The 21230-nt window shown below is 39.5% G+C and overlaps 3 protein-coding genes across 5 annotated transcripts; 1 reads left to right on the forward strand and 2 right to left on the reverse strand.

Annotated features, from left to right (window-relative positions):
- Positions 1 to 441: 441 nt before the first annotated feature.
- Positions 442 to 4948, forward strand: LOC145230302 (uncharacterized). Its single transcript, XM_080095689.1, has 2 exons — positions 442 to 4519; positions 4748 to 4948. The coding sequence occupies exon 1, from the start codon at positions 453 to 455 to the stop codon at positions 4008 to 4010; it is 3558 nt and encodes a 1185-aa protein (XP_079951815.1). The 5' UTR covers positions 442 to 452; the 3' UTR covers positions 4011 to 4519; positions 4748 to 4948.
- Positions 4949 to 8653: 3705 nt separating this feature from the next.
- On the reverse strand, positions 8654 to 11648 carry LOC145229357 (dymeclin-like). Its single transcript, XM_080094679.1, has one exon. The coding sequence runs from the start codon at positions 11243 to 11245 to the stop codon at positions 9191 to 9193; it is 2055 nt and encodes a 684-aa protein (XP_079950805.1). The 5' UTR covers positions 11246 to 11648; the 3' UTR covers positions 8654 to 9190.
- Positions 11649 to 14779: 3131 nt separating this feature from the next.
- On the reverse strand, positions 14780 to 21003 carry LOC145229067 (chondroitin sulfate synthase 1-like). Of its 3 annotated transcripts, none has more exons than XM_080094326.1 (9): positions 20923 to 21003; positions 19710 to 19939; positions 19416 to 19566; positions 18539 to 18771; positions 18141 to 18349; positions 17630 to 17836; positions 17136 to 17352; positions 16113 to 16829; positions 14780 to 15955 (listed from the first exon to the last, which is right to left on the reverse strand). In XM_080094326.1, exons 2-9 carry the CDS (start codon positions 19933 to 19935, stop codon positions 15336 to 15338), a joined length of 2580 nt encoding a protein of 859 aa, XP_079950452.1. In that variant the 5' UTR covers positions 19936 to 19939; positions 20923 to 21003; the 3' UTR covers positions 14780 to 15335. The 3 variants fall into 3 exon arrangements, with proteins under 3 accessions (XP_079950452.1, XP_079950450.1, XP_079950451.1); XM_080094324.1 differs by having other exon boundaries at positions 14780 to 15967; XM_080094325.1 differs by lacking the exon at positions 20923 to 21003 and having other exon boundaries at positions 14780 to 15967; positions 19710 to 20073.
- Between the last annotated feature and the right edge of the window lie 227 nt (positions 21004 to 21230).

Here is a 21230-nt window from a genome sequence, read left to right on the forward strand (position 1 = left end):
CAGAAGCATGGATGTCATTTGTGCAGTAAATCACACAACCTTGGCAATTGCGAAGTGTTCAAACGGAAAACGTTTGTCGAGCGAAGAAGGTTTTTGCGTCAAGTTCGGCTGTGTGACAATTGTTTTTTAAAGGGTCATATAGCAAGAACATGTAGTTTACCAAGTTCTTGCACTATCGGCGGATGCCGTGGAAAGCATCACAATCTTCTGCACTGGACAGAATGGAAGACTTCTTCAACTGCACCCGTACGCGAAGCGTCTACGCAGGCCTCAGAAGAGAAACCCACATCATCAAATGCAACTGTCACCTGGACTTGCATGAGCACTCATGCAGAGAGTGTGTACCTTAACATAGTGCCGGTAAAGGTTACGGCCAGTAATGGTAGAAAGCTGGAAACTTACGCCTTTTTGGATCAAGGATCGACTACACCGTCGGTTTGGCCGTCGATTTAATGGTGGCGTCGCTCGACGGGAAGCAATCCGTACGATTAAACGACGTTTTGAGCGTGGACAGTTTGCCAGTCTCCCCAAACAGAATACCGGAAGGGTCGCTTTGGCGATGGCCTCACTTGCGTAATTTAGAGTTTCCTGTCTTGCCCCATGGGGAAGTCATGTTGCTGATTGGAGCGAACGTTCCCGAGGTGTTCTGGATAAATGATGAACGAAGAAAGGAGCCAAGTGCCGTGCGTTCTATGCTCGGTTGGTCGCTTGTAGGTCCTTGTCATAGTAATGGTTCAAGAAGTTCACAGATACGGGTGAATTTTGTAACCTCGCAGGACGAAACGTTGCACCAACAGATAAAATGCATGTGGGAAAGCGACTTTGGCCAAACCGCGTTATCACCCAGAACGACACTGTCGAAAGAAGACAGATACGCATTGAAGCAGATGGAAAGCTCAGTGAAGTGTCATGACGGACACTACCAACTGCGATTGCCATGGAGACCAGGTGCTCCAAACTTGCCAAATAACCGTGTTATGGCAATGCAACGTTTGTCATACTTGAAACGGCGATTGGAAACTGACTCGCAGCTATATGAGAAGTACAAGCAAACGTTGGATACCTACTTGAACGAGGGACATGCCAGACGTTTAAAGGGCGACGACAAGGAGCCGGAAGATGGCGCTGTTTGGTACCTGCCGCATCACCCGGTTGTACACCCGCGGAAACCAGGAAAGGTGAGGGTCGTCTTTGACTGCGCCGCCAGATATCATAATATTTCGCTGAATGACCAGCTTTTGCAAGGTCCAGATTTACTCAACAGTCTTTTTGGGACGCTTGTTCGATTTCGCCAGGAACCGGTTGCGTTTGTCGCCGATGTAGAAGCGATGTTTCACCAGGTAAAGGTTGATCCGATCGATACATCTGCACTAAGATTCGTTTGGTGGCCTGAAGGCGATTTGTCGCGTGAACCCGTTGATTACCAGATGCTGGTACACATATTTGGTGCAGCCTCATCTCCTTGCTGTGCTGGGTACTGTTTGCAGAAAACTGCCGAAGACAACCAGGAGAGATTCAGTTCTGAAGCGGTTTCGACAGTGAAACAAAACTTCTACGTGGACGATTGTTTGAAGTCCGTAAGGAACGAAGACGATGCAATCAAATTGGCCGGCGAGTTGCGTGAATTGTTGCAGCTCGGAGGATTTCGGCTCAGAAAATGGGTGAGCAACAGCGAGCGTGTGTTGTCGTCAGTCCCAACCGAAGATAGATCTGTACAGTCCATTGTATTAAATGTTGATGTAAAGCACATGGAACGTGTGCTTGGAGTGTTGTGGAATTTTCGCTGTGACGTGTTTGAATTTGACGTAAAGGTCAAAAAGAAGCCTGTAACGAGGAGAGGAATACTTTCCGTCGTCAGCTCCTTGTTCGATCCCTTAGGTTTCGTTGCGCCTGTAGTATTACATGCGCGAAAGCTTTTGCAGGAGCTTTGCAAAGAAAATTATGGCTGGGATCAGGAAGTTCCACCGGATATAGAAAAGAGATGGAACGCATGGACTTCTGAGCTTCCAGGTCTATCGGTAATTAAGATTAAAAGGTGTTTCCAAACAACTGGGCTCGAAGTCAAGACGCACGAGCTGCATCATTTTGCAGATGCGTCTTCCTGTGGATACGGAACAGTCGCATACTTGCGAAGAGTGGATGAACAAGGCAATGTGCATTGTTCCTTTGTTACTGGAAAGGCCCGTCTAGCGCCCTTGAAGATGGTGTCCATTCCCAGATTGGAATTGACCGCAGCTACTCTTGCTGTCAAGATGGACCAAGTTTTAAGGCAGGAACTTGACTTGGATATCGGACGATCCGTGTTTTGGACCGATTCAACTGCAGTTCTGCAATCCATCTACAACGTAAATAAGCGTTTTTGTACCTTTTTTGACAACAGACTGGCGAAAATTGAGGAAGGATCCGACGCGTCGCAGTGGAAGCATGTTCCTACTGCACTGAACCCAGCTGATGACGCATCTCGTGGGTGTACTGTAAAGGCTTTTCTCCAAAACAAGCGTTGGTTCTCCGGACCTTCGTTTTTAGGCAGCGATGAACGTCACTGGCCTACGAATCCTGTGAACACCAAAGATGTTCCCGAGGAATATTTAAACATGAAACCGAAGAAAATGTTGGTTGTGCATGCTGCAGGGGAGCAGTGTTTGTTTGACGACTTAATTTGTTGCTTTTCTTCATGGAAGAAATTAATGAAGGCAGTTGCTTGGCTCCAACGGTTTGTTGATTATCTGCGTTCTCAGAAGGACCAACAACTATCCAAAAGACTGACTGTCGCTGATCTTGAAAGGGCTGAGCTAGCGATTGTTAAATATGTTCAAGGAAGACAGTTTTCTGACGAAATAGACGCCTTGTGTAAGTGTGAAGACTTAGATCGCGGCGGGAAGAAGAAAGTCCTTAAGAAGCTGCCATCAAAGGCTCTTCATAGACTCAATCCTGTTTTGATTAATGGTGTGTTGCGAGTGGGTGGCCGTCTGCAAAGAGCACCGATTCCCTTTGAAATTAAGCACCCGATGATTCTCCCAAACGCACATCACATTACTACCTTGATTATTCGCGAGACACACGCTAATGTTTGCCATTCCGGAAGGTCGCACACTTGGGCCATTGTTCGTCAGAGATATTGGATTGTGCGAGGTGGTGTAGCGGTAAGAAGAATCCTTGGAAACTGTGTGTTTTGTCGAAGAAGAAATGCTTCAGTCTCGAAACAAATGATGGCCGACTTACCTGTTGAGCGCACGACTCCGGGTGAGCCACCGTTTTCGTCTGTGGGTGTGGATTACTTTGGACCCATACTCGTAAAACAAGGAAGAAGCGAAGTCAAACGATACGGTTGCATCTTCACGTGTATGACCGTGCGTGCTGTGCATTTGGAAGTAGCGCACTCGCTTTCTACTGACTCGTTTATTGACGCTTTCCGAAGGTTTATTGGAAGACGCGGAAAGCCCAGGCGCATTTTCAGTGATAATGGAACGAACTTCGTCGGCGCTGAGCGCATACTGCGCGAGTCTCTTGAAAAATGGAATCAAACTCACATCGAAGAACGTCTTCGCCAGTGGGGCGTTGACTGGTCATTTAACCCACCTGCCGCCAGTCACATGGGTGGCGTCTGGGAACGTCTAATTCGTTCGGTGCGCAAGATTTTGAATGTATTGTTGGGACAGCAAGTGCCTTCTGACGAGACGCTGAGTACGCTGCTTGTTGAGGTCGAGTTCATCCTAAACTCGAGGCCCTTGACTCCCATCAGTCTTGATCCTGCCGACAGAGAGCCTCTGACACCGAACCACCTGCTTTTGATTGGGCGACATGATATCTCGCCACCCGGAGTATTTGTGAAGGAAGACAACTACGTTCGACCACACTGGCGCCAGGTCCAGTACTTGGCCGACCAGTTTTGGGTCCGATGGACAAATGAGTACTTGCTGACGCTACAGACGCGTCAGAAATGGCAATTTCCCGAAGAGAACCTCGACGCTGGGGATCTGGTCCTGTTGGTCGACAACTCGGCACCATGAGGAAAATGGCTCACCGGAAGAATCGTGGAAACGTACCCGGATAAGTCCGACTTTGTGCGAAGTGCTTTGGTTAAAACGCACGTTGGGTCGTTCAAACGACCGATCGCAAAGTTGTGTCTGATTATGAAGGCTTAAAGTGTTGTGTTTGTTCGTTACGTTTTCCTTTCTCGCTGTTTGTGTGTTGTAAAGATGTTCTCATGGGTTCGCACATCGTCGGGGGGTATGTTACAGCGAGAATTAATTGTTCCGCTTGGCTGATTTAAGTTCTCCTTTATTCGTGACGTATTGAAATATTCATCCGCGACAGAGCATGTGCTTTGAACGCCACGTTTTTGTGAGCTGCGTAGTTGCTAGGTTTGCAGTCAATTTAAGTGAATTTATCCTAAATTCTTGTGACTATTTTGTTTATAGTGAAACTGTAAATGTTAAGAGCAATAGCAAAAATGCTGAATTGTCAGTTGTGGAACCTCTAGCCGCGTGCTAGTAAAGCCCTGGTTACCCAACAGTTGGTATGTTTTATGTTCTTATTTGATTTGTGTTTAACTTGTGTTAATGTGTATTCTAACCGTAACTGGACTTATTACAAGTAATTTGGAAATAATCTAATGTAAAATATGACCGATTGATGTAGATTTAATTTGAAACCTGTGTGTACTGTTGAAACTTATTAATTTGTGATTGTCGCTATGACGTCATAATGTGTACGTCTGGCTTATGTATGTTATTTGTGGTTACAGAAAAACCGTTGCCGTTGCTATTGACGTTGTCGTCTTGGTTTATTCGTCAGCGTTGCCTTTTATCGCCAAAAAAGAACATTCGTTGCAACTGCAAGAGTGGGTCGTCTTGGAGGACAGGCTGTAGGACGGGCGCGTTTTACAAAAAGGGTTATCTAGTGTGACGAACGGCGCAGGGCCAGGCTGGGCACCTAGCGGTCGTTACACAACTTGTATAGTATCATTGGCAGGGGCGGCTCGTGCTATGGTGCTGCGGAGCTGCAGCACCCCCTAGATATTTTCACCTAATATTCCTACCACAACAATACAGATAACTTTCATGATACTTATTTTTTATTCCTAAGTATAAGTTTTTCAGTATAATTTCCGCCTTTCGGCATTTTTTTCATTTAAAAAAAAATTATGGCATTAATATGTTATCTATGGTGGAACTGCAGCTCCAGTTTCATGACGAATCGTGACGTTTCATGCCGTTTTGCACTTGTGCGCATGCGCACTTGGAAAAGCTACATGCCGGGCGAAATAGGCGACTGGGTGCTGCGGCTCGCGCAGCTCCACCAATCACGCAGCGTGTGAACCGGCCGCTGTAGCTGTGTTGTCTGTTCCGGGTCTATATTGTGCTCCAAAACCAAACCCGTTGGGTCACGTCTGAAACTGCGGGCCCACTTGGCCCAGCACTTGACCCGCTTGGCCCGCCTCATGCAAGTATAAAAACCGCGGGCCGGCTTGATAAAGCCGTGGGCACGCCTGTCGCATGTCATTAAATTTTGATTTCGACAAGATCTGAACGGCAAGCAATGGATGTAGTGGGCCCTCAGTTTTTCCTTGCGATAGACGCGACAAGCACAGGATATAATGGGCCCGCGGTTTTTCGATACGAGAAGCGGGCCAAGCACTGGATATATAGTGGGGCTACAGTTTTTATACTTGCAAGAAGCGGGCCCGCAGTTTTCCAATTGCATGAGGCGGGCCAAGTGCTGGGCCAAGCGGGCCCGCAGTTTTAGACGTGACCGAAACCCGTTTGCTATATTCTTAGTTCGACAGTGAGTAAAGTTAAAAAAAATTTTACCATGTTTTAATTTATTTGTTTGAAGGTTAGTCGTGAATTTTTAAGATGACTGTAAATGAGCTTCAGTTTTTGCGGTTATCATTGAATTAGAAAGTGTATCTACTACCTTGAAAAAGAAAAAGGTCATCTAACACTTTGAAAAGTCACGATTAACCTTTATAATAAAAACCTGAATAAAAAGTTAAGAAAACTGGGATAAAACATCTTCTATTCCAAATATGTCATGCAGGAATAAGCAACCACAAGAACTACTCACACTGTGAAGTTAACTGCCTCACTGAAATTCAGGCAATATTAAATGCAGAACAAACAATTGCACAAGCAACAGGAATTTTGAAATACCTTAGTGATGACAACACAAGCAACAGGAATTTCGAAATACCTTAGTGATGACAATTTCAGGTTTTGGTTTCTTAACACACCATGTGGACAGTATTTGCAGCCAAGTGCAATCTTGTGTATTGATATAATGGACATGTTATGTTTCTTTAAACAGTAGCTGCTAAATTGCTTCACAGGAAATGTTTCTTAAGAATGAACATTCTACAGGGGAGATAGTAGTGACCACCAAACATATCCTGTTGTTAGAAAAGTTACTGAAACTTTTAAAGGAAAAGCCAGTTAGCCAGCAATTTCCATGAGTCTCTCAAAGACAGAACGGTTCTTAAAAAAGATGTCAACACTGAAAAGGATGCAAACTTTTCTAAGGAACACCATTATTTCCAAAAAGACTTGCACTTGCAGTGATAGCACTAAATAGAAAAAACAACTGTTTCTTGGTTGTCATTTGGAAATCAAGGAAGAAGCTATCAATTATTTTGCTTAAACTATAGCTTTATGATTCATTTTGGTTGTAAAATAGAAGCACAAGGTTCAATAATATGTTTTAAATTTAAGTGAGTGTGTTGTAATTTTCAAAGCAGAGTTTTGTACTTCAAAAAAGGAATTATAAGCTATTTGCCACCAAATAAAGCAGCAAGTTTAGCAGTTAAGAAACTTACAAACAATTAATACGTGTACACAAAAATTAAGAAAAGATGTTTAATAAACAAGTTCTGACACAAATGTAATGTGGTTGTTGAATCTGTCAGTTATGATACAAATAAAAAGCTTTATGGCTAGTTTTTTTTGTGGCAATTATAATCTGTGACGTGTAATGGAATATGTTGAAAATTCTGATTGTGGCTATAAGGTATACTTAAATGATACATGATCATATTAATGACTGAATAGCAAGTGTGTTAGTTAGTAGTCATTGTTATAACCAGTTTTACTTAAATGTTGTCCAATTGAAATACTTCGACCTTTTTCGACTCATTTATTAATAATTTTTTTCTATATACTGTTGTTGTGTTTTACCGTATTTACAACCGCTTTGTTTCGAGTCTGTGTTACGTGCGTTTTTGTTCCACATTATTACTGCATGTTATTGAGTTTGGCCTGTCGCTGTGCAAGTAAACAAAATTCCCCAATGATATCGTCTGCTGTTTACACCCGTGTACATTATTGCGTAACAACCATTACGTCACAATGGAGTTGCTAATTAAGATTTGTATTACTTGTTTTTCTACACAAAACAATGACTAGAAAACTAGAAATGTGGCTTTTCTATATATTGCCAACTTATATTTGTCCAATAAAGGCTAAAAATTGGAGAAGCACCCCCAGAAATTTTAGGCACGAGCCGCCACTGATCATTGGTTAAACTGGCATTATCGCAGTGCAGTCGTGTTGTTTGTTCATGTCGTGTCGTAAAGTGTCGCTTAGCTTATTTCTTGACTAAGTGTAAATGTGTATAGGTCCGAAATGAATTCGTGATTGTATGCACTCCATAACTGTTAACATTGCATAGCTATCTTACCGGGTTGCTGATTGTTTTATTGTTGTTGAGTCGCTATGTTTTGTTTAACCAAGTGAAATGCACTCAACTCAACTAGCTCATGTGGCCGAACAAATTCGGCACACTTTTCAAATGTGCTCTTAACAGGGTCACAAGGCTAAGGTGTTTTAATCAAGGATGTCTCCAGTATTTTAACCGAAAACCGCAACTGAGCTGTTAGTGCTCTGGTATCGAAGACATGATGGTGGAATGCTTTATAACATCCGATATTTGGCGGCAGTATGCAAATTCTCACGAATAATTGGGTTTCTAATCAGGATTTTAACTCCACCACCTCCATATCTCTAACAAGAAGCATCTAGTAATTTTATATCTATCAATAAAGTGAATGTGAAGTATTTCTAGATAACCAACACTTAATTTAAATAAATTATCATTTTTTTTAAGGTGTCTGAATTAGTGAAAGGCCCTAAAATAGATTGGATGATTTGGCGGGGTTTGGGGGCCAGACAAGGCACTGTAAACCCTCTGTTAACTTGCACACTGTGCCATGGCGTTCAAAACAGTATTGAACTTGTTACTTGCTTGTCTGAAGAGGTTGTAGATCTTGCATGTTTATGATTTCCAGATGAATTGATAATTCAAGACCAGCTAGCTGTGTATAACCCTTTGGTATTTTTGCTGGATTAACCATTAGGAAAAGTAGACATGTGCCTACAGGCCAGTCAAAAATCCAGGTCACTTTAAAATCAAAAGAAATTTAGATCTTTGTGACAATGATTTGGCAACACTCATAATTCTAATTTTTTAGTTGGCAACCCTGATTTTCGGGTCACTTATAAAATGTGCCTACATGCCAGCAGACCCTTAATCCGGCACTGTGCTACCAGTCGCTTTTACGAACTCATATTATTTGTGTCGCCTGGTTTTGTACAGTGCAATAGTTTGTAACAGATATACAATGCTGTGTCAGAGAATATAGAGCAAAAAGAGCCAAGCGTAGCTTTGTTTCATTTATCATGTTCCAACGCAAAAAATAAAACTATGTGTTGTTTTTTTAATAAAGAACATGTTTTAAAAATTTAAATAACAGTTTATTCAACAATTTTATGCGACAGTAAAATTTGCGGTGCTACAATATTTAAAGCACCATAATGAAACAAGACAATTACACGTTTAAAAGTGTGTACCTCCACAACTTTGTGTAATACTTGCTCATTCAACTATTATTGACATTACTGCAATCACATTTTTACAATCGAGGAAAAAAAGAGTCTTTCATCAAAATGGTTATAGTGTGTTTGGAACATTGACACTCAATTTTGATGACCTGTTGTTTAAAAAAATGTAAATAAACACCACATTTTTTTTAATCTAGGGCATTTCAAAGAACATAAGCTGCATACTGTATAAGAGATAATACACCAAGTGTAAATGTTTCACAAAACAGCTCTAAAAGGCATTAAAAAAAAGATTCAATGGCTAAAATAAATATCAATGCAAAGTATTAAAGGTACATTCGCTGTATTTCACATATCTATTCAAGTGCAAACAATTGCACACAGCCTGGGTTCCAAAATAAACCACTTTTGTTAAAAATCAAGGACCAAATATAAGGCACAAAAAATTCCTCTGGACAATCTTCTTCCACATACCTAAACTTAAGTTCAGGGAACTTGTGCAATTGATGACTTGGCAATTGAACTGTGGCATCTTTGATCACCTCATGAACTTCCTCAATTGTCATTGTTTGTTTTTCAAACTTGTTTAGTCTCTCTGTGAAAAAACCTATGATGGTGTCTATGTTTTGTAACACATCCTGAAAACATGGGTTTTGTCGTAGCTGCTCAAATGCATCCCGCTTATGCAGCAAAGCATAAACCAAGTTAACATTGTGTCGCAATGCTCCTTCAGTAAGGCAGGAATTTACTATTTCCAACAACATTCTGATCACCTCTTCCAATATGCTTAAGTCAGATGCATAGTCCTTGTCAGAATCCATGTTAACAACAGTGGCATCGCTTGTGTGATTTGATGTGCTTGGGTAAGCAGAATTTACAACTTTTTCCAATGCTCGCTTGTGCTTTTTGGATAGCAGCATTATAAGGCTAAAGATCCTTTGTGCAGCATAAACATTGATTTCTCTGAAATGGGCTGACATATTGGCTAGTGCAGCAAGGCAATTGGTGTGAAGGTATCTGTCCCTCATCTGACACATGTTAAACTGTATTGTCCTGACAACCACCAAAATAACCAAATCCCCAAGACTTACATTTGTCAAAATCCTATCGGTGTACCAGGCAACACTTGACAACTTGATTTCATGCACACTTTTGTTGAAGTTATCATCTTCAGTCAATATAAGTAGGACAATTAGTGCCATGTATATATGATGTGAATTTTGTGCTGGAGCAGAGTACAGAATTTTTAGAATAGGAATCACCAAGGTGTCAATGTCAGTTTTTGACAAAATATATGTCCTTACATCCTGATTGCCATGTAGGAGGGCATAAAGAAGAAGTGTACCGGCTTCAAATAATTGTGTTGTACATAATGTGGAGTACAACCGAGAAAAGTTAATGTGAAAAGATGGAGAAGGTAAAGAATCAGAAGAATTGCTGGAACTTTGCCTGCCCTGAATATGACGAAAATTAAATAATGCAGATTTATAAGGGTTTGTTTGATCTTTGAAATTATGATTGGTAAGTGCTAAGATAAGTAATGCACTTTGGTGCCCCAAAGTTGGTTTTGTCATGTCAACTGACTTTATTGCATCACCTGAATCAGTCCTAAAGTTTATCACAGAGAATACACTGGAAGCAACAGCTGAGGCTAAACCAAGTACCAAGCTGCCCCCTTCATTATTTGTGTTGGTGTTTGGCACAGGTCTTTGTTCCACAAAATTTTGAACAAGAGCACGCATCAACATATTTCCCCGTTGAACACATAATTCACTAACAAAGCATTTATGTAGCTGACCACTTTGAGTTGGTGATGGAACAAACATTTGCACGGAAAGCAAAACAAGCAAGATGTTTAATGACTCCATGTGTAGTGGGTAGGTGCTCTCTAGTATTGGAACATGTATCAATACATCTACTAATGACACAATCAATGGTTCCATATAATTGACTGCAGAACTACCTTCAAATATTGAGCCACTTGTCAGATCATTTTTTCGATCCACCAAAGACCTTGCTTCAAACTGGTCTGTCATCTTCTCTTCTGTCATATTTTCAGCCAAAAACTTGCACAAATGCCTGATAATAAACAAGGCATTGCAAGATTGCCATATGAAAAGTTTGTCATCACATTCAGCTGATGACTTCAACTCTGATGATCGTGACAAAAATACTTTAATCAACGATGTGAAATTTCCAGTGTGTTGATTATGGTCGACTAAAAGTTTGCAAAATGTTTCAGTTACCTCTTCTAAAGCTATTTGTTCTGATCTACTAGCAGGTGATGCCAGTTGAAATGAAAAAAGTTGGTTCCAAAATGGTTCATTTTCAGATATGGTTTGTTTGCTTGAAAGTTTTGTCAGATACTCATTTTCCCTCAATTGAGAAATTGAACTGCAGCCAATCCCCATACTAAAGTCACAATGCTAACAATTAGCACGTTGAGAAAACATCATCCGAATCTGTGTAAAAATACATGATGAACAATTGCTACCCCAAAAGTATTTAGAGGAATTGACATTAGGCACTTTAGTGCTATCGTGTTGCTATGTTCACCAAGCGAAATAAACTCATCGTCTCATTTCACTGTCTTGTTTGCAGATAATATTAGATTACAACCGGTGCCTTCGAAAACTGCAGGTGCGCTAGGTGCGCTTGGTCCGCTAGGTACTTCACTTGGTAAACTACAGGTAACTCGTTCTAATTCAACAAAGCCCGTAAATAGTGCAGGTAACCTTTTTTGAAACGAGTAAACTCGTAGTTACTGCGACGTAACGTAATAATGCTGTATGTACTGTTTTTAAGGTAGGGTTAGGGTTGGGGTTGGGGTTGGGGTTAGGGTTAGGGTTAGGGTTCAGAGTTTAGGGTTTTGGTTGTGTGTTGGGACTATCGTAACACTTTTCCAGCATTATTTGCGTGTTTTAACGTTAACTGCAGTATTTACGATTTGACGCATAAAAACAGGACAGCTGTAGTATTTTCGACTTACGTCGTACCTATTCTGAGTTTAATCGCACCAAAGAGAGTTACCTGCACTATTTTTAAGTTACGTTGCACGAAAAAAGGTTACCAAGCGCACCTAGCGCACCTGTAGTATTCGAAGGCACCCGATTACAACCAAATAAGAAAGCAATAAAATGATACAAAATACAACCCAAAAAAACACTCAGCACGACAGTTGCAAGTTGCTGTGAAATCGGATGATTGCAGCGTCATTTGGCCATACAGCTGACACGTCATTATCAACATGGTCAACAACAACAAGATACGGTAATAGAAAACGTTGATCATATAGGATCAACAGTTAGGTGGTCCTGATTTCCTAGCTAGATGAACTTTAGCAACCATGCAAGTCAGGGTAAGAATGTATTTCTCTTTTGGGCGGGCGTTGCAGTAGGCTATAAAATTAGGTATGTTCGGTTCGGGCTCACTGTTTATTAGATTTAGGCGATCGGGTTCGGATTACGTTTAAAAAACATATGTTTTAGGGTTCGGATATTGTTTCAGTTCGGGCAAAATCCGGTTATAGCATATTCCCAACAGAACTGGAACTAAAGCCGTGAACCGGTTTGAGCGGTTGAATTCATTAAACATGAACCGAACCCGGACACTAAATTACATTTTCTTAAAAACCCGAACCGGAGTTAAACGCCCTTATATTTTGTTAGGCGTTTAATCCGAAGGGGAATCGAACCAGTAAAAATACAGCTTGTAGCCTGTATTGATTTTAGTACAACGTACTAAAAGTGTGCGAGAAAGACGCCATAGGCGTATTGAAAAACGAATTGTATGCATACAATGGTGTTTGACCTAAAACAAATAAATGAAGAACCCGAACCAAACCTGAACCCATATGACAAGCTGTTTGCTTGTTTGTTTCATTTTTATCCTCGGTGGGCGGGAAACGGCTGAATGCCTTATGCTCACATTGAGCCCGCCGTCGAGTTGCCTGTTTTAATTGCAAGTCCGTTGAACATTTTTTATTTGATTTTTTCAGTTTTATGCAGTTGGTGACTTCAATTTGGTTCAACCCATCGGGAACCACTGGTTTGGAGGAATGTCGCTTAAGTTTCTTGCTCAGGGAAACACAAGCGACCGAGATAAGATTAGAACCCATGACCTTGTGATCACATGGCGGTTGCGCTAACCACGGCCAACTTGGCTGTTCGACTCCCTGCATTTAGGCTAAAGTAGCGTGGTCCAACTGCAGGATTGCAAGTTAATATTCGTTGGCTTGCGAAAAGAATTAACCGACACAAAATACAGTAAAATCGTCTATTCTGTGGCGTGACGAGGGATTGGTAGCTATCGTAATAAAGGGTTATTTCTTGTGTCAGCAAACTGTATTATTTTTTCGCCATGAAGTAGAAAGTTTAGAAACTGAAGTTAAAAATATAGAGAAAATAAAAGAGCGGTTGAAAGATGATTTTTGAAGAAATGGGAAGAAAATTATCTATTTTTGAAAACGTTAAACAGTTTGTGGTGCCAGAAATAAATTTGCCTACTACAAAAACGCATTATAAGAAGCTTAATCATATACATCAATTTATTTCCCTTTTAAATAAAAAAGTCGAAACCAACTTGAAAAAACGATACTTGCAGGACTGCCTTTTGCTTGACCACATAAGTGTTTCCGTGAACAAACAAAAGGAATCGCCATGGTCACCGATGTCGCATTAGTGCTGTAATCAAAACTTTACAAAAAAACAAAAAAACTTTGTAAGCTGTAGGGTGTGGGCTATACGGGTGATGTCTGGATTTTTGTAATGCTGTGTTAATCTCTATGAAAAATCACTAGAGTCTAGAAACAGCATTTATTAGACACTGGCCCGCCGAGTAAGTTAAAGATTGAGATTGGCCCTTTGGGACAAAGCGTCAATTGTGACAAAGCACTATGTTATCTCACGTATTCTTTAATTGTTTTATAATCGATTTTTTGTTATCTCGCCCTCGCGTATCCAGGTTCCGTTTCGGTTCAACGTCAAACAAAATAGCCTATATAGGGTTCAAGTCTGTTTAGGTTTTCAGGGAAACATAGTTTACGATTTGGGTTTAATGAACTAATCGCTCAAACCTGTTTCCAGGTTGAAATTCACTTCCGATTCGACACCATGTACATATACAACTGTGGAGTTATACCTAATGAAAGTTTATTTATTCTTTTCGAAAGCATTCCCACGACAACATGAAGAATAAATTTAATTTAGTGAGATCATTTTAAGTGGGGATGTTTCCAGGGCAATTCATTATGTCACAAACAAGAAATTGTGCGCGAACGAACGACCTGTTTTTGTCACTTAAAAATAAAGTAAAAGACCACATTTTGTCAGAAGACTCAATCATTTGTCAGTTTTGCTTGTACAGTTGCAGCACTTGATGTTTCATAAGATTAAAAAAAGCTCCTCGCGGTCCCTCTGAAATCGCGTGGCGGACTCCTAAGGGACTGCGGACCCCAGTTTGAGAACCGCTGGTTTAGACCAGTGCTTGTCAACCCTTTTCAAAATGGTCAAAATGGTACACCCTTTTAACGTTATTTAAATATGGTATACCCCAGTCAAACAAAGTAAAAAATAAACCTTGTAATACACTAAATCTGTGGCCCCAACAGGAATAAGAATAAGCACAATGTAACAACGATTTTAGGAGAAGTACTAAACATATACCTATGACTGGAGTGTGTATATCAGGTGTATTAAGCTTGTGGGTTGCTATATATGCAAAGTTGTGTTATCGCAACTGGTACACCCCAGTACACCCCATAAAAGTGGTACACCCTTTAAAAATTATGACACATTCTGGGGTGTACGATCCACCCGATTGAAAAGCACTGGTTTAGACTCTTTCACCGGCGATCTGATAAATTGCAAAGACGTGGAAAATCTTTATTACTAATCGCTTGTTTTTCGCCTTTGCTCTGCACTTGTATATTGAAAACACTCGCAATGTTATATAAGTATAATCATTGTATTGACTAAAAAACAAATCAAAACGAAGTTCAAAAAGTTGATTTCGAAAAAAGTGCAAACGTCCACATATACTGGTCATTTTAGTTCAAATTGCATTCGACATCAGTACATGCTGATCTACCAAATAGACAAAAGACAAACAATTTGAAACAGCTCATAACTAAAACAAATACACACAGCGTTAACACGAATATATACTGTGTCCGCAGTAACATTAGGTAGAAAACACGATTGCATAAATAAATACCTTATACATTGATTCGAAAAAAATAAAGCGCACCAGTGGAAGTTCATCCATGAACATTATGAGCGCTGGGCTAAAACTAAAATATATATATCTGCTGCAACAATGTACTTTTGTTGGGGATTTTTTTTAAATAATTCAGACTTACAACATGGTTTAAAAACAAGTAGCAGCTGATACTATTGCATTTACAACCAAATTTTTCAAGGAATGCTCGACCAAATTTGAGGTTTTGTAGCAAACAATGGAGTGTTACGCCAGGACCAACTATAAAGTAATACACTACAGTGGTTATCGCATGTGGTTGCGAGAAAAGAAGGTTTTCGCAAGACAAGTCTGACTTGCGAAATGACTCGCCCTAGTGCGTTGACACGCGCGCGCCTGTTCCCCTGTCAGTGCGGGATCACAGAACTTTGAATGAAAAATATGAATTAGGTCCGCTTGCTTGGAGCGAAACACGTCCAAACCGGAACGCAAGAAGGACAGGTAAAGTCGAATGTCCTCCTCCCCCCAACCTTCTATCGTCAAATCAAAGCCTCCAGCTTTTAGAAAATCTGATTTATAGAAACAAGCGATGCCGTATCCGAAATCGCGCCAAAATCCGAGGTCTTCGCCAAGATCCAGCGGCCGTTGTTTTATCAACTCACGAACTCGAGTTCGGCCATGAGAAGCATCCACAGCTGGATTAGCTGCTCTTAACATCGAGGCTTCATCAGCACTCCTCGCTAACCCACCATTATAACAGAGTCTGTCAGGATCGTACTGGCTGTATGGGATTGGATACCAAGCGGTTTGGTGTTTTTCCGCGTTTCGACGACACTGCGCAGCCAACTGTGGTGTCACAATCATGTCTATGTCCATAAAAAATATTATGTCGTCGGCGCCAGCGACAAGCGAACCTAGTTGAAGGCCTGTAAATAAAACTGTTGATTAATGAATACCTATCTAAATGTAAACCAATGCAATCTACGCTCGAAAAACTAGGGTTGCAAAAACTACACACAACGATAAAGGAAATACAAAAAAATTACCCATTTTCACTTAAATCTAAAACCTTTCGTAACTCACCTGCCCCTCGGGAAAACTTTCGATCACTATCGGACACCACATGATAACGCAGCAAGTCAGTGCCATATTGCTTTTGATATGAATTGATCAGCAGTGCTGTGGCTCGGTTGATGCCAAGATCATCACCGCTTACGGATTCAAAAATGACGATCACAAGTTGAACGTTGTCGCTAAGGGGATCTCCCATCGTGCCGGATTGTTGTGGAATCAAAAAGTTTTTCTCGTAGCTAGACATGAACCGTTCTAAGGTGTTGTATCGGCCCTGGAGTGGTATGACAAACACGATTTTTGCGCTTTCCACGCCTAAGGGCTTATCGGGCGCTTTCTGAATCGCCTCGTGTTTGAATCTTGATTTGTTAATTTCCTCAACGTTTACTGGTTTCCAACGCTTTTCTTGTCCAGCTCCGAATATTCCTCCAAAACTATCTTGTCTTTTCACGTAAAGCGTGGAATTCACATAACCGTCTATACTGGTGTTGACTTCTTCCAATAATGTGACACCATATGATATTTGAGCATGTGTGTGACAATTACAGTAACCACAGTTTTCCCCATGATGTGTTGTCACAACATGAAAGCCATTGTGTGCTGCTTGCAGATACCCATGTGAGAATTTCTTCCCATTCAGTGGAAAGTTGGGACAGGCGATTTTTATTAATTGATCTTCAATTTCGGACAAGTATTTCTTTAATGCACCCTGCTCACGGTTTGAATGGCCTGCAGAAGTGAAGAAGGAATTGGTACTTGTGGGGGAATTGGTACTTGTGGGTAAGATGTAGAGTAACAAATTAGCACAGTTCCTGTATGTCACAGTCTGATATGGTGGTGGGCGATCAACAATAAATGTATGAAATGCAGCTGTACATACTGTAACCATCTTTTGTGTTAATGAAAATATTTGTGTCAATAGTTTGCTGTGTTACAGTGAACTTTTACGTTTCAGCATAATCAAGTCAAAAAATATATAAATTAGGTTTTTTCAATTTACTCTGTCCAAAACACACTATTTTAAAAACTCAATACCTCTCATTGGAACTACTGGATCAGACTGGTGACGATAGTATTTATCCCAAAATGTCCATGGCAGTTTGGATGTAAAGCGATACACTGTTGGATACATTGGTCTCCATGACACAGTGTTAGGCCATGTTTTACAGGATGTGCATTCAGGTTTTCCATCATCAAAACCCATAATTACTGCAAGGTCCGTGTCAGCAGTTTTGGGGGTCAGATCTGTTTCCTTTTTTTTAAAAACCATAATTGTATTGTAATTAAAATTCTACCAGAAGCTTTTAAGCATAAAATAGAAGTTTATATTTCAGCTTAAAACAGTACAACATTGTTATTGTCATCTTCAGACAAAAAACCTAACAAACAGAAGTGGTGTAACTTGTTTGTCACATAAAAACTAAAAACAATTTGAACAGTTTTCTAAACAAGTTGTATCCAAGGGGCAGTATTTACAGTGTACACTTGCATTCTAATAACTTCATGATGGTGAAAGACCACAAACACACCTTTCCAATTTGAAGCACAGACTTCATAGCATCAATATCATACTGGAGTTTGGAAGATCGCCGTACCATAGTTTGTATGTGGTTTTCCAACACATGTTTATGCAAAGATTGCATCAAAGGGCCATTCTTGATGGCATGATATGTTGCCATCCTACTGATGTCTTTTTGCCTCAATTCATTCATTACTACATTTGTGACCAAGTTTTTCTGCAACAAAGTGAAAATTAGAATAATTGCTTTAAATGGTATCAAAATACCATACATGTACATTGTACAATATTTGGTTGTTGAAACAATGTTTAAAATGGATTATTTGGATTGATATCTTAAACAAAATAAAAAAAGAAGTCTAAACTTCTCTACTGATAAGGCAACAAACTTCAAAAGATAAAATGAAAAAAAATATCCCAAACCAATATGTTTAGTTGGAAAAAAAGGTTGATAGGAAAAGGTAACCTCCTATGGAAAGGTGCTTTGTTTTACATAGTCACCGGCAATGGTTTCAACCTACACTGTCATACTGCTGATAAAACAATTCTTTTCCTTCCCATGCAACTGGAATTATTGCTTCCTTAATTTGTTTCCAAACACACCGACCAATCTCCACATCTTCATGATGTGAAAACATATGTCGCACACAGTAGCTCAGCTTAGCTCGCAGAAGTTTTAGCAGACCCCTGCTAAATATCATTCCTGGACCTCCCATCAAGTAAACCATTCCTAAAAAGCAGATGAAATTGCTATACTAGATTTTAGCATGAAAAAAGGTTACTTATTAACTGTTATATACAAAAGTTTCAAGATTTGATAACTGCGTTTTCAAATTTGTTTAATATTTTGCTTTTAAACATTTGCAACGATGTTTAATTGCTAAAGAACTCCTAAGGTAATCTTAAACAATGTGACAACCTTTTTCCATGCCATCATCATTATCCATGCCAAAGCCAGGAGAGCCAAAAAATACAGGCAAGCTGCTGTTAATGGTGTTTAAAACTGTTGTCAAGCGGGGATAATCAATATACACATCGTCATCTACTCTTAAAAACCATTCATAGTTATTGATGTGCTGATCATACATGTGTTTTACCAACATGAAGCATTTTTTCTGTGGTGGATATGCAGTGTCATCCACTCCTTCCAATCTAAAAAGTGTTTCTCATTAGAAGTTACAGGTTGGACAGTTTTTTTACTGTAGGTTACAACTATAAAACTAACAATAAATCTTATTCTGACCAGTGATACAATGTAATGGATAAAATTGTTGTGGCAAACCAGAAAATAATTTAAATAGATACCAAAGTTTCAGCTTCCATTTAAGTTGATAAAAGTTATTTGGCATCAGTGGGTTATTAACTTTAACCTAATGAGTCAAGTAAATCAGTAAATCGTTTTTGTATCAAGTAAATCATTTTTGACATACATTTGTTTTTGTATACATTGCTACTATGCAGCATTATGCATTGGTATGTTGGCAAGCTTTTTATGACAAAACCATTTAGTTTTTGTTAAAGTTAGTACTACATCAACTCAACTGACAACATGTGCTTCGGTTGAATATTCCGACTTCATGAATTTTTTTTGTAATACAGAAAGTATTTAATGATTCTAATATCTTAATTTTGATTATTACAACTATGTAACTGTCAGCAGTTTTCATCATGCATTGGGGATAAATTTTATTGTTTGGACAACCTCATGAAAATAGGGAATAATTTACTCCAATGACTTAGTTACTAACTAGGGCTGACCTGTTCGTATAAAATATGATCACAAAAGATGGACTCACGTTACAATGTTGGCATCCAGACCAGTTGGTATGGTCAAAAGAGAGGCACTTGCATCAGCAAATATTTCAACCTTCCAACCTCCCTTTTGTAACCATGTATCCAAAGCTCTCTGGGCTCGACTTGTCACATATTTACCTGCTGACATCATTCCTAAGGGGAACAACACATCAATCAATTTTATTCGATAAACCAACTGGATTATGTTATAATAAACATATACTATGGGCTTTAATTAAGTACAGCAAAATTTAGAACTCAATCATTTGATAGTATGCCAGATTTTAAACATTTACCTAAATAAATGTTTGATGGTGGTGATATGTAATTTCCATGGCGAGGTCCAAAGTTTTTTGTTTCCATGCGAATTCCTGACTTGCGATGTAGTGCAATAGATGCACAATCTTCACCCAATAAGCCAAACAGGCGAAATTGTACTTCATAAAGGCACATGCCAACAGCAAATCCAAAAGCCACAAACACAAATTTTTTAAATAAAGTATGGCATCTCATCTTGTCCATAGGCCTACACAATTGTTATGAACTGTCAATTGTTATGAACTGTCAATTGTTATGAACTTGACTGTCAATCTTATTCAACTCAACATCCATATGGCTAATGTATTGAGTCTGTGACATAAGAATTACACTAATTATACCTACCAGAATTTAACAAATTTGTCGTTCAACTGGTGAAATGCTAAACAAAATGGGCTCCTCTAAAATACGCAATCTACTTATAAAACGTATGCAACTTTTTAAAATGTTGACGGTTAGGGCTTTTAGGGTCTGGGTGAGGGTTTATAATAAAAATAACACTATAATTTAGTTTTGGATGTCCACTTTAGGCTTAATATTCACCTATGCGTTTAGAGTGGTACCAAACACCGTATGGTACCGCATGTTAACACTTGTAAGAAAATTAGGCCCAAAAGGTATCTGAGATTAAGTTATAAAGTTATTTTTATTATATACCCTCACCCAGACCCTAATAGCCCTAACCGTCAACACATTAGTTAGTTTTTTAGTTTTGCGTGTAGATTGCGTAGATTGCGTATTTTAGAGGAGCCCAAACAAAATACTAGTTGTTGTTTCAAGAACTTGTATTTTTGATTGGTTGTATTTTTGTTCTTACAGCAGTTAAACGACAAATTTGTTAAATATGCAACCTGAAGCCATAAATTTGTCGTAACAGCTTTGGATTTTGGCTTCCTTTTGATGAAATTTATTTATTTGAGACTTTTTTTTATCACTTGAGAATAAATCTTCATGCTTATTACATACTAAAAAAAGAGTCTTACACAAGTTACAAACAATTTTAGTTTGAAAATTGAAGCCTACAATTGAGAGTTGACCTGTCACTGTCACGCAGTTACTTTTGCAGTGCAATTTCCTTCATTTTTAAAATCGTGCAAGACAAATATACCATTTTGATTACAATGAAATGTGGCAATTAGAAAATACAAACAAACGACTAAAAGTAAAAGCCGGAAGGCAATCGCCGCTAACCAGTAATCATTTCCTTCGTAGATTCATGCTTCCAAACCAATTTCAACTCATTCAGCTATCTAAATTCTAAATAAAATCTGAAAAGAAACAAAATACCGCTTACCGCTTGATTGGCCAAGTGTTACGTAAACAATTCTCACAAAACAACAGATCGGACACAAATCAATGGGTCGTGCTCGTGCCCTACCGTATTTACTCGATTGTAAGCCGGGGCTTATATTGTTTTTTTACCTGCTGTTTGTGCGGCTTATAATCGAGGGCGGCTTACATTTTAATTTTGGTAGAGCTACTAACACCATCCGTTTCTC

The sequence above is a fragment of the Phallusia mammillata genome, chromosome 5 (genome assembly GCF_965637545.1).
Source record: "Phallusia mammillata chromosome 5, kaPhaMamm4.hap1.1, whole genome shotgun sequence".
Classification (NCBI taxonomy): Eukaryota; Metazoa; Chordata; class Ascidiacea; order Phlebobranchia; family Ascidiidae; genus Phallusia; species Phallusia mammillata.